The sequence below is a fragment of the Cololabis saira genome, chromosome 22, assembly GCF_033807715.1.
Source record: "Cololabis saira isolate AMF1-May2022 chromosome 22, fColSai1.1, whole genome shotgun sequence".
In the NCBI taxonomy this organism is placed as follows: Eukaryota; Metazoa; Chordata; class Actinopteri; order Beloniformes; family Belonidae; genus Cololabis; species Cololabis saira.
This window is the reverse complement of record NC_084608.1, coordinates 30660359-30672042: the sequence shown is the minus strand read 5'-3', so window position 1 is coordinate 30672042 and position 11684 is coordinate 30660359. Positions and strand designations below refer to the sequence as shown.

The 11684-nt window shown below is 42.5% G+C and overlaps 1 protein-coding gene across 1 annotated transcript; it reads right to left on the bottom strand.

The window, feature by feature from the left end:
- Positions 1-1594: 1594 nt before the first annotated feature.
- LOC133423298 (kelch-like protein 34) lies at positions 1595-4411 on the bottom strand. Its single transcript, XM_061713477.1, has one exon. The coding sequence runs from the start codon at positions 3903-3905 to the stop codon at positions 2103-2105; it is 1803 nt and encodes a 600-aa protein (XP_061569461.1). The 5' UTR covers positions 3906-4411; the 3' UTR covers positions 1595-2102.
- Positions 4412-11684: the final 7273 nt, after the last annotated feature.

Here is an 11684-nt window from a genome sequence, read left to right as displayed (position 1 = left end):
TTGTACGGAATTACAATTCTCTCAAAATCCACCTCTCAGTACGGTTCACTTTTACTAAATAGTAATAATAAATATTCAGCTTTTTATCAAAAACCAAACTTAACTAACATTGTTGCCCTGAAGTTGGAATAAATTTGTTATGAAAAATATTATTTTTTTATTCCCCTGTTCACTCACATTCCTGGTGCGTCTAAGTCAGGGGTCGGCAACCCGCGGCTCTAGAGCCACATACGGCTCTTTAGCGCCGCCCTGGTGGCTCCCTGGAGCTTTTTCAAAAATGTTTGACCTTTTTTTTCCTTTTTTTCTTCTTTTTTTTTCTTTTTTTTCTTCTTTTTTTCCTTTTTCTTTTTTTTTGTTTTTTTTTCTTCTTTATTTCCTTTTTCTTCTTTTTTCCTTTTTTTCTCTTTTTCTTCCTTTTTCCTTTCCTTTTTAATCTCGACATTTTGACTTTTTTCTCAACATTTCGACTTTTTTTCTCAACATTTCAACTTTTTTCTCGAGATTGTACTTCAACATTAATCTCGACATTTCTACTTTTTTCTGGACATTGACTTTTTTCTCGACATTTCGACTTTTTTCTCGAGATTGTACTTCAACATTAATCTCGATATTTTGACTTTTTTCGCAAAATTTTGACTTTTTTCTCGACATTTCGACTTTTTTCTTAAAGTGCATAATGAAAGAAAAATCTTCCCCCAGTTATAACTAGATACATGTAGCATGTGTTGCCTTCATTCTAAGGCTGATACAAGACTTTTCATTTTTTGCGGCTCCATACATATTTGTTTTTTGTGTTTTTGGTCCAATATGGCTCTTTCAACATTTTGGGTTGCCGACCCCTGGTCTAAGCCGTCGTCTGGAAGCCTGCCGAGTTGGCAACACTCAGTTCTTCTGAGCTCTTCTGCTTCAATATTTTTGAGTGCACATTGTTTAATTTTTGGTTTATGTCCATTTACTCTTACGTCCGCTGTGATCTGAGAAGTGCTCCTCAACATTTGGTCATTTTTTTTTAAATCTGACGGATGGTTTCTTTGAATAATGCAAAACTGTTTCAAGTGAGCTGTAATCTGTATTAGACTTTTAGGTTCAGGTGTTGATAACTTCATCGCTGATAAATCTCCATCTCCAGCTCCTAGACCTCCGGTTGATCCAGACAGACTTCCTCACCGTATTTAAGGTTCCTTAAAGCTTAAATATCCAGGACTCCTAAACAGTCAAATATAGAACTGCCCTGACAACTGAGGGATTCAGGATGCTTCAGGAGGTTTTTTTCAAGGATGTATTCATTTGTAAAAGCTACATTGTGCTTTGGGCTGGGCGATATGGACCAAAAGTCATATCTCGATATTTTCTAGCTGAATGACGATACTCGATATATATCGATATTTTTTCTGTGCCATAATTGGGGTTTCCCCCAAAGCATTATAGCATAGCATCTCTGTTAGCTTAATTTTTTTCTGAGGCTAACCCTTAAAAAAACAGTCAGTTTTAATACAAAGCCTCGTGCCAAATGTCACACAGGTTCCTTTATTAACAGAGGTCTGCACAATATCAAAATGTATAAAACAAATGAAATAAAAATAAACTGCCTACATATATAGAATAAAAATGCTTCTTGAATAAAATAAAACAAATATCCCTTTCCTGCATAACAATTAAATTAAAATACACTGTGCAATTAATACAATGTAGACAGTAACAGGCAGACTTTTCCACTGAGGTTGACAGTTGTGCAAAAAACAAAACATTTGTGCAAATCTCAAATAATTACAACAAGTCAACTACTGTACATTTTACAGATTTTGTGCCAGGAAAACTAACCTGTCAACACTGTCAGGTTTCAGCACACAAAGGTTCTTTTTTGCCAGCGCGAGGGGTCAACGTTGATGTACAGTCAATTTGTCACAAAATAAGCTATATCGATATAAACGATATTGTCTCGTACCATATCGCGTTAGAAAATATATCAATATATATTAAAATCTCGATATATCGCCCAGCCCTGCTTGTGCTCACTCAAATTATATCATATATTATTATATATTATATATTATATATGATATATTATTATATCACAATACCTTCCTCACATTGATGCATGTTTAGTCTGGCAGAGGCAGCAGGGTGCACTCGGTCCCGGTCAGAGGTCGGGGGAGTTGACAGATTTCTGTCCAGAGATCCTTCTTAGTGTCGTACTCCAGCACGCTCTTCACTGTCACCTCCTGCCCGTCGCTCCACCTCCTCCCTCCGAACACCAGCAGGTTCCCGGATGTGGTGGACGCCGTCCCGTAGTTGGAGGAGCCGGTGAGCAGCGGCCTGAGGCGCGTCCAGTGGTCCGACTGCACATCGTAGCGTTCGATATCACAGAAGGGCTCGTACATCCCCAGCAGGGCGTAGATGTGGCCGTGGGCGGTTGCCAAGCGATGGCTGAACCTGGCGATGGACATGGGGGCCTTTCGTTCCCACACTTTGTCCTTCAGGTTCCAAGAGAACAGCTCTCTGCTGATCTCCCTGATCTCCCCTTGGTTGAATCTGTCGCCGCCGTTGATGGCGCCTCGGTTGCCGGGGAGACCACCGGAAACAAAGATGCTGTTGTCGAGCACGGCGGAGGCGTGGCCGTGGAGGGGGTGAGGCATCGGCGTTCCTCTCCGCCACACCCCGTCAGTCATGTCATAAAACTCAACGGAAGCTAAGCCAGCATGTGTGGCGGCGTCGGGCGGGGAGTGTCGCCCCCCGACGGCGTAGATGACGTCCTGCAGCAGGCAGCAGGTGAACTGCGCCCGCCGCTCCAGCATCGGCGCCGCCGGCTCCCAGCGGTCGAAGCGAGGGTCGTACCTCCAGACCTGTCTGGACGTTGCCACGGTGACGGACTTCTTCTCATCCTCGTCCGCCTCTTTCACCTCCTCTCCCCCCATCACGAACAGGAAGCCCCCGACTGAGCACGTGCAGAAGCTTCTCAGTCGCAGGGGAAGAGCGCAGGTCACACAGGAAAACTTCCTGCTCCGGAGATCAAACGCCAGCATCTGCTGTTCGGGCCAATCGGCACTCGGCCCGCCGCCGACCAGGAGCAGGTTGGGCCTCGCTCTCAGGGTGGACTGCCGGTTCTGAGCCAGCGGCTGGGCCGGACCCAGCCCGTGGTACTCCAGCGCCCGGGTCAGCTGACTTCTGATCAGGGGTGTGGCCATTGCTCTGTGTAGGCGGCCGAGGCCGGTGAGGTCGGAAGGAGCGACCAATCCGAAGCGCAGACGGCTCAGCAGAAGATTTGATTTGAGGAGCGGGAGGGGCCCGTTCTCCTCCAGCCAATCCAGAACCAGCTGGATTAGCTCCGCCTCCTTGACGCCAGGCATCTCGTCGGCGTCGAGCACGGCCATCAGCGACTGGATGTTCAGGGTCAGGAGCTCATCCCTGCTCTTCTGAAGCAGATCTTTCATTTCCATAGCAACGGTTTGATTGGCAGCCTCCAGCGTGTCCGCCAGGGCGTGGCGCTCGGCCAGATTAGCGTAGCAGCAGCAGTTCTCAGCGCTTAAGCCGTCCATCATGAAGCGCTCACATATGGACAAGGCCGACTCCACCTGAAGGTAGCGGGCGGCTTCCAGGACGTCGGGGAGCCGCGACGGCGAGACGCTGAGCCAGCCGGAGTACAGGAAGTCCAGGACGACGTCTAGGCCCTCGGGCGTCAGCGCCGGGAGGCTGACGGAGCCCGCCGAGCACTCTGCCGTCGTCTCCCCAAAAAGGGCCCCGAAGTAGTCGCTGGAGCTGGCCAAGAGGGCGCGGTGGCAGGGGAAGGAAACCCCGCCGGCCTCCAGGACCACGTCGCACATCTTCCTCTGACGGCGCAGTCGCTGGAAGCCGGAGAGGAGCCCCGTCCTGTGGGCTGAACTGTAGAGGAGGGAGTAGCTGTCCATCCACGAGGTGTATTAAGACGACTGAATGAGGGAATTCAGAAAACATTTGTGTTGACGAGCTGCATCGTAGAGGAGGAAAGGAATCCAGGAAAAAGAAGAAATGGAGAAGGGAGAAAAGTGCGTCTCCTCGTTGGAGCTAAATCCATCTGTGTTTTTGTTCGGCCCGCAGCAGCTGGCATGTGACACCACGATAAGGAGGACCACAAGTGCCCCCATGCGCGCGCATTTATACACAATCCTACCCCCCCCCCCTCCTCCTGCTGCGCCTCCTAAAGCCCTCTCATCTTTGGCCGTGACGGCCCCTCCGTCACCTTCGTTTGTCTGCTGCCCTTTCGTCTGCGTCCGCGAGGGAATATCAGCCCGATGAGTCCAGCACGCACGAACACGTAGAGGACAAGTGCGGTCCAGCCGGGGCTTTAATGTCCGTCCCCGTGGATGAACTCATCGATAAATACAGCTGCTGCAGTGTGTGACCAGATTCCATGGCCTGGTTCCTATGGCAGCGATCTGCGCCCTCGCCGCCGCGGTGGATGAAACACAGCTCTCTGGGAACAGACATGAAACCTGAGGATGTTTTGCCAAGTCGCCAGAGATTTTAAGAAGTTTATGGCGATTGTTTGCCCTTCGGCGAAGCATTTAACCTTTTAACGACTTGCAGGGTTTCAGGAGCATGCAGACAGTCGTCATGCTATTATTTTTATGCAGCAGTAAGAGAGGATGGTGGGAGTACGGAAGAGTATTAGGGCCATGCAGGAGAAAAAATATTTGAGGGGAAGATTTTTTTTTATTGTGCACTTCGAGAAAAAAGTCGAAATGTCGAGAAAAAAGTCGAAATGTCCAGATTATTGTTAAAATACAGTTTCGAGAAAAAAGTCGAAATGTCGAGAAAAAAGTCGAAATGTCGAGATTAATGTTGAAATACAATTTCGAGAAAAAAGTCGAAATGTCGAGAAAAAAGTCGAAATGTCGAGATTAATGTTGAAATACAGTTTCGAGAAAAAAGTCGAAATTTCGCCTTTTTTATCGAAAAATCAACTTTATTCACGAAATTTTGAATTTTTTCCCAGCATTTCGACTTTTTTCTCGACATTTCGACTTTTTTCTCAAAACTGTAATTCAACATTAATCTCGACATTTCGACTTTTTTCTCGAAGTGCATAATGAAAAAAAAATCTTCCTCCGCCCATATTATTTTTATTTTTCTCCTGCCTGGCCCTAATACTCTTCCGTATGGGAGGGAGACGGGATGAAGCTTCAAGTTTACCAGCATGTTCAAAGCTGTATGTTTTCTTAGTTTGTCAAAACACACTCATTAATATACGAGCATCACTTTATTGCACACATAGAAGTTTCTGCAGGCGACATGTTCGTCTCTGATATGATCATCATCGCTCGGAGGAATGTGGGTGCGCTCTTGTTGACGAAGGGGGTCTCGTTGGTTCAAACTGCAGTTACGGAGCTACTTGCAGAGATAAAACCGAGCCCTCGTCTTTTTGAAGCTGCAAAGTGTTTTTAATCTTTCCCACTCGGTGTCAGATTCTGCTGCTCCTCCACCAGCAGCAGCGCCGCTCTCTTGGCTGAACAGCCCGCCGTGACTGGATGGAGGCTAAACTTAGCTACAGCTGCTGCGTGTCTGTGTTTATGTAAGTGCGAGAGGACATGTGGCGTGATGATGGATTTGATCTGCAACCAGGATATGTGTGTCTGTTAATGATCCATTCCTCTCTGGAATAGACGAGTTTGAACACATAGAGGCCACTTTCTCAGCTGAAAAGATAAAAAGGAAAAGGTTATGTTTGTAGGACCCAGTATATGTTTGTGTTGGCCGATATTATATTTCCCTTGACAGAACAAGGAAACAAGAGAAATGCTGATTGCCACGGACTCAAGATGACAAAATACTTCATTACAAGTATTCTGAAACTGAAAACTGTAATATCTGATTTCCTCTCCTTCATTTGTCTCAAAGATAGAAAAACACTTGCTGTGCTTAATGCATATGTTGCATATGTTACATGTTAGTAAGTCCGTCCTTTTTTGACTTCCAATGAAAAACGAGTGGAAAAGCACCAGAGTTCAAGAGGATTATTCAGAAATGGCAATAACAAATTGAGCAGCTGTCCGCTTAATCGAAAGCATCTCATGCATGCAGAGGGCTGTGCAGGCCACAGAGTCATTGATTAGCATTCTTAGGGGTCGTAAAAGAGGTTGCTCTGGATTCAACTCCCTCCGGACCCCGTCGGACAGTCGTACTGTACCACCACACGAGGGTTCGGAGGAACGGCCGTGAGTGACCGTCGTGGTCCAGGCTGGTCCTGCCATCTTGTTTTGAATTGCGGCTCTCGGATGCTTCGGTGTGAGTCATCGTATAAAATCTTGAGATTGGTTCGGTATGTTCTGTAACGGTGGAAATGGGAGCGGTTGTGCATACCTGTCAAGTTTTGGATTTAACCCTCCGGGACACCTTTAATAATTGTTACACTCTGACCCCTTCGCGCAGAAAACGCGCTTTTCATAAGGTAGCTATAAAACATATTATACATTAATATTATATTCCACTTTAATTGAGCTAATTTCTTTCACCAATATCTGACCTAAGTGTTGATATCAAATATTAATGATATTTTAAAGATTTAACCCTTTAAATGCCAGGTTTTTGTCACGATGCCACCATGTTTTTAGATGAAAAAAACAGAAAAATTGAATTATTTTCAATATACTACATGCAAAGTAGATTTTTTTGTTTTGGGTTATTACAGCCTGGGATATGTCAATGATGAGTAGCAACATTGATTTTCATGCATTATTATTTTTTGTGCAGTGTCAAATAGTTACACTCTGACCCCTTCGCGCAGAAAACGCGCTTTTCATAAGGTAGCTATAAAACATATTATACATTAATATTATATTCTACTTTAATTGAGCTAATTTCTTTCACCAATATCTGACCTAAGTATTGATATCAAATATTCATGATTTTTTAAAGATTTAACCCTTTAAATGCCAGGTTTTTGTCACGATGCCACCATGTTTTTAGATGAAAAAAACAGAAAAATTGAATTATTTTCAATATACTACATGCAAAGTAGATTTTTTTGTTTTGGGTTATTACAGCCTGGGATATGTCAATGATGAGTAGCAACATTGATTTTCATGCATTATTATTTTTTGTGCAGTGTCAAATAGTTACACTCTGACCCCTTCGCGCAGAAAACGCGCTTTTCATAAGGTAGCTATAAAACATATTATACATTAATATTATATTCTACTTTAATTGAGCTAATTTCTTTCACCAATATCTGACCTAAGTATTGATATCAAATATTCATGATTTTTTAAAGATTTAACCCTTTAAATGCCAGGTTTTTGTCACGATGCCACCATGTTTTTAGATGAAAAAAACAGAAAAATTGAATTATTTTCAATATACTACATGCAAAGTAGATTTTTTTGTTTTGGGTTATTACAGCCTGGGATATGTCAATGATGAGTAGCAACATTGATTTTCATGCATTATTATTTTTTGTGCAGTGTCAAATAGTTACACTCTGACCCCTTCGCGCAGAAAACGCGCTTTTCATAAGGTAGCTATAAAACATATTATACATTAATATTATATTCTACTTTAATTGAGCTAATTTCTTTCACCAATATCTGACCTAAGTATTGATATCAAATATTCATGATTTTTTAAAGATTTAACCCTTTAAATGCCAGGTTTTTGTCACGATGCCACCATGTTTTTAGATGAAAAAAACAGAAAAATTGAATTATTTTCAATATACTACATGCAAAGTAGATTTTTTTGTTTTGGGTTATTACAGCCTGGGATATGTCAATGATGAGTAGCAACATTGATTTTCATGCATTATTATTTTTTGTGCAGTGTCAAATAGTTACACTCTGACCCCTTCGCGCAGAAAACGCGCTTTTCATAAGGTAGCTATAAAACATATTATACATTAATATTATATTCCACTTTGATTGAGCTAATTTCTTTCACCAATATCTGACCTAAGTATTGATATCAAATATTCATGATTTTTTAAAGATTTAACCCTTTAAATGCCAGGTTTTTGTCACGATGCCACCATGTTTTTAGATGAAAAAAACAGAAAAATTGAATTATTTTCAATATACTACATGCAAAGTAGATTTTTTTGTTTTGGGTTATTACAGCCTGGGATATGTCAATGATGAGTAGCAATATTGATTTTCATGCATTATTATTTTTTGTGCAGTGTCAAATACTCACACTTTGACCCCTTAGCGCAAAAAACGCGCTTTTCATAAGGTAGCTATAAAACATATTATACATTAATATTATATTCCACTTTTATTGAGCTAATTTGTTTCACCAATATCTGACCTAAGTATTAATATCAAATATTCATTATTTTTTTAAAGATTTAACCCTTTAAATGCCAGGTTTTTGTCATGATGCCATGTTTTTAGATGGACAACACAGGGAACACAGAGCAGCAACATTGATCTTCATGCATTATTATTTTTTATGCATTTCAAAAGGTAGCTATAACACATACTTTTTTACCCAGAAGTGAAACAATGAACAATGAACCAGGAACAGTGAGCCAGGAACATCAAAACTGACTAAATAACATTCAATAACATTCAATAACAGCAACAAAATTGTGACAGAGAGAAAGAGACCCTGTGTGTGTGCGTGTGCGCGTGTGTGTGTGTGTGTGTGTGTGTGTGTGTGCGCGTGTGCGTGTGCGTGTGCGTGTGTGTGTGTGTGTGTGTGTGTGTGTGTGTGTGTGTGTGTGTGTGTGTGTGTGTGTGTGTGTGTGTGTGTGTGTGTGTGTGTGTGTGTGTGTGAGTGTGTGTGTGTGAGTCAGTTCAGGTGAGGCAGGAGCTGCAAACAATTTGGTAGTGCTCCTTGCAGATGGGACTGTCGCACTTTCTGCAGGTGGAGCAGACTTGTTTGTTGCTGGTGCTCAAAACACACTGCCTCCTCCTCTGCGTGGTGTGTGGGGATGGGCTTGCACTTGAGCTTGGACCTGGGTCTCCTTTGAGTTCAGCACCAACACCAAGGCCGCAGCAGCTGGTGTGCGGGGAGGTGGCGTCTCCTTGTCATTTGTGGAGCTACAAGAGTCTTCCCCAGCTCCTCAATGAACAGCCTCCTCCGCTAACTTTTTCCCCGTTGCCATGAGGGATCCACGGTGGTCCAAAGGATGAAAGCAAATTTCACTGCCACTGAATTTCCCCACTTCTGGGAGTCTCATCTTCCTCACTGTCAGAGGACACATCCAAGCTCTCAGAAGACGATTCAGACACCAGTTCCTCGTCTGTAGTATCTGTGTTCTCTGTGTCAGATTCCTATTGCCCGCGATCAGAATCAGACTCCATCGCTATGTCCAAAGCGTTGTGCACTCAATAGGCTCTCTCCATCTTGCCAAATAAGAAATGACTAGTTCCACAGGTTGCATTTTTATAAACTTTGGCTGCAGTCGCAGCTGTGTAAACGACTCAACAAAAAGCATGATTCTCTCTATGGCTGCACCTTTCATGTGATTCAAAATGCCCCATGTTTCGATTTATTTGTGTTTATGGACCTCTTGTGTAAGTGTGTGTGGTGTGCATTTATACAAAATAATCTTAGAGGGGCTTTGAACTTCTGCACAAAAACGATGTGAATGAATGAAAACAGTGGCACTTGAAAGCCTTTGCTCATAATGTCATAAGGTCACACACACACACACACACCACACACACACACACACCACACACACACAAACACACACAAACACACACACACACACACACACACACACACCCATATACTAACTGTACATGCACACATACACACACACACACACACATTAAGGGGGGGGGGGAGGGGTGAATTGTGACGGTGCCATCCAGTGGAAATAGCATGTTTTTTCTCCATATGCCAAATATGGTCAAAATGACATCATCTGGTTCAGAGTAGTAAATATGATCAATTCCAAGGCAAAAGACCAGATTGACACCTAGATATAATAAAATGCATTTATTATGCTTTAATGGAAGCGAGATCAAAAATTGAAGTTTGAATGGGTTTCAATGGCGCGTTTTTTGCGCTAAGGGGTCAGAGTGTAACAATTGTATTTTACAGAGTGTATTTTAGACTTACTGTAGGAACTGAGCTGGAAATATAAAGATCATATAAAAATACACAATCTCACCAAAATTCATGCCATATGGATGAACTCAGCCAAAATTATCCAAAAATGAAAAGTGAAAAGCGCGTAAAATGCGCCTAGGTGTCCCGGAGGGTTAAAAATATGGGACATTTTCCCGCCGCTGTCCCACCAGCCCAACCGAGGTCCAGTATCTTACATTTTAAGACAGATTTATAAGAAATCTAAAATAACTACCTGTCAACCACTTACACACTACAATGATGTGCTCAGAATCTGATAGGACGACCTTTGTTGACACTGAAATGTTGTGTACATTCTTATTTATGTAATAGAGCCTAAATTGAAACACAAAGGGGAATTAAAGCACATTCATTTATCTTAAATATTTTCAGTTTATATACACATTGGTTGTCTTCAAGTGAAACATTTACATTTTCTTTGAATTTGTCATTTTCACTCATGTGGCTCTAGCCTTCACTGACTGATGACACAGACGCATGTTTCTGTGCCCAGTCCTGCTCATCTTTAGGAAAGTAAATTCAGTATCCCATTTTTAGAGATATTAACACAAAGTCTTCTTCTTTTTTGTGCAGAAATGTCTTCACTCTCATTACATCCATCCATCTCTGATTTCTTGTTCTGAGTTTGCTCCCGTTGTTGCCTCTAACCTCGTGAGAACTGACCCCCAGGCTACAGTAGGTGGCAAGGTTAGTGACGATTCAGTTTGCAGTTTAAAAATTATTATATTATAAAACGGGATATTTATGGGAAAATACTAATACGGGAGGAAGGCGGGAAAGAGGGGTAAAATATGGTAGTTTCCCGACCACAACTGGAGACTTGACAGGTATGATTGTGGACCCTTTTCACAGCGAGTAGGTGAGGCTGCCCCGGCTACACGGTTCATGTTCTGAGAGGAAAAAGTCTCTCTGGGATATTTTACTGGACACACAAAGGTCTGACCTTTGGGCAACGTCATGAAAAACAGCAGCAGTGGTAAAGCAGAATAAAGATGATCGGGGCTGTCGAGCAGTTGGGGTTTTGAGGTCTTCACCCAATAATCTTGAGTGGAGTCATTACAGCTAAACCCCGAAAAGTTCAGTCGTGTGTTGATGCGGGAAGAATTGACTTCTAATCTTGGGAGTAAATATTTCAAATAAAGCATTAAAGCAAACCAACGCGTCCGCAGACTGAGGAACCGGTTGACCAGTGACCAGAGGCCAGATCCTAACACCCAATAATCAAAGGTCTCAAGTAACGAAGTACAAATACTTTGTTACCTTACTTAAGTAGAAATTTTGGATATCGATACTTCACTGGAGTCATTATTTTTCAGACGAATTTTTACTTTTACTCCTTACATTTTCACACAATTATCTGTACTTTTTACTCCTTACATTTTAAAAACAGCCTCGTTACTCTATTTCATTTCGGCGTTTAATAAAAACTATCCAGTTAAATTGCTCCATCCGGATAGAGTGAATTTGGTTGTGGTTGTTTCAGATGTTCTTGTCCAGTTTTGTTCTTACATCCGTTCCCTCAGATTCCTGCAACTAAACTTGGATGTACATTCCAATAAAGGTTAGGATAAATGATAACATGCCTCTGAAGTTTGACTTTTTGCACCATTACA

Bases quoted from the DNA above. Each gene is read 5' to 3' on its own strand.
- LOC133423298 (XM_061713477.1), bottom strand. From the start codon at position 3,905: ATGGACAGCTACTCCCTCCTCTACAGTTCAGCCCACAGGACGGGGCTC.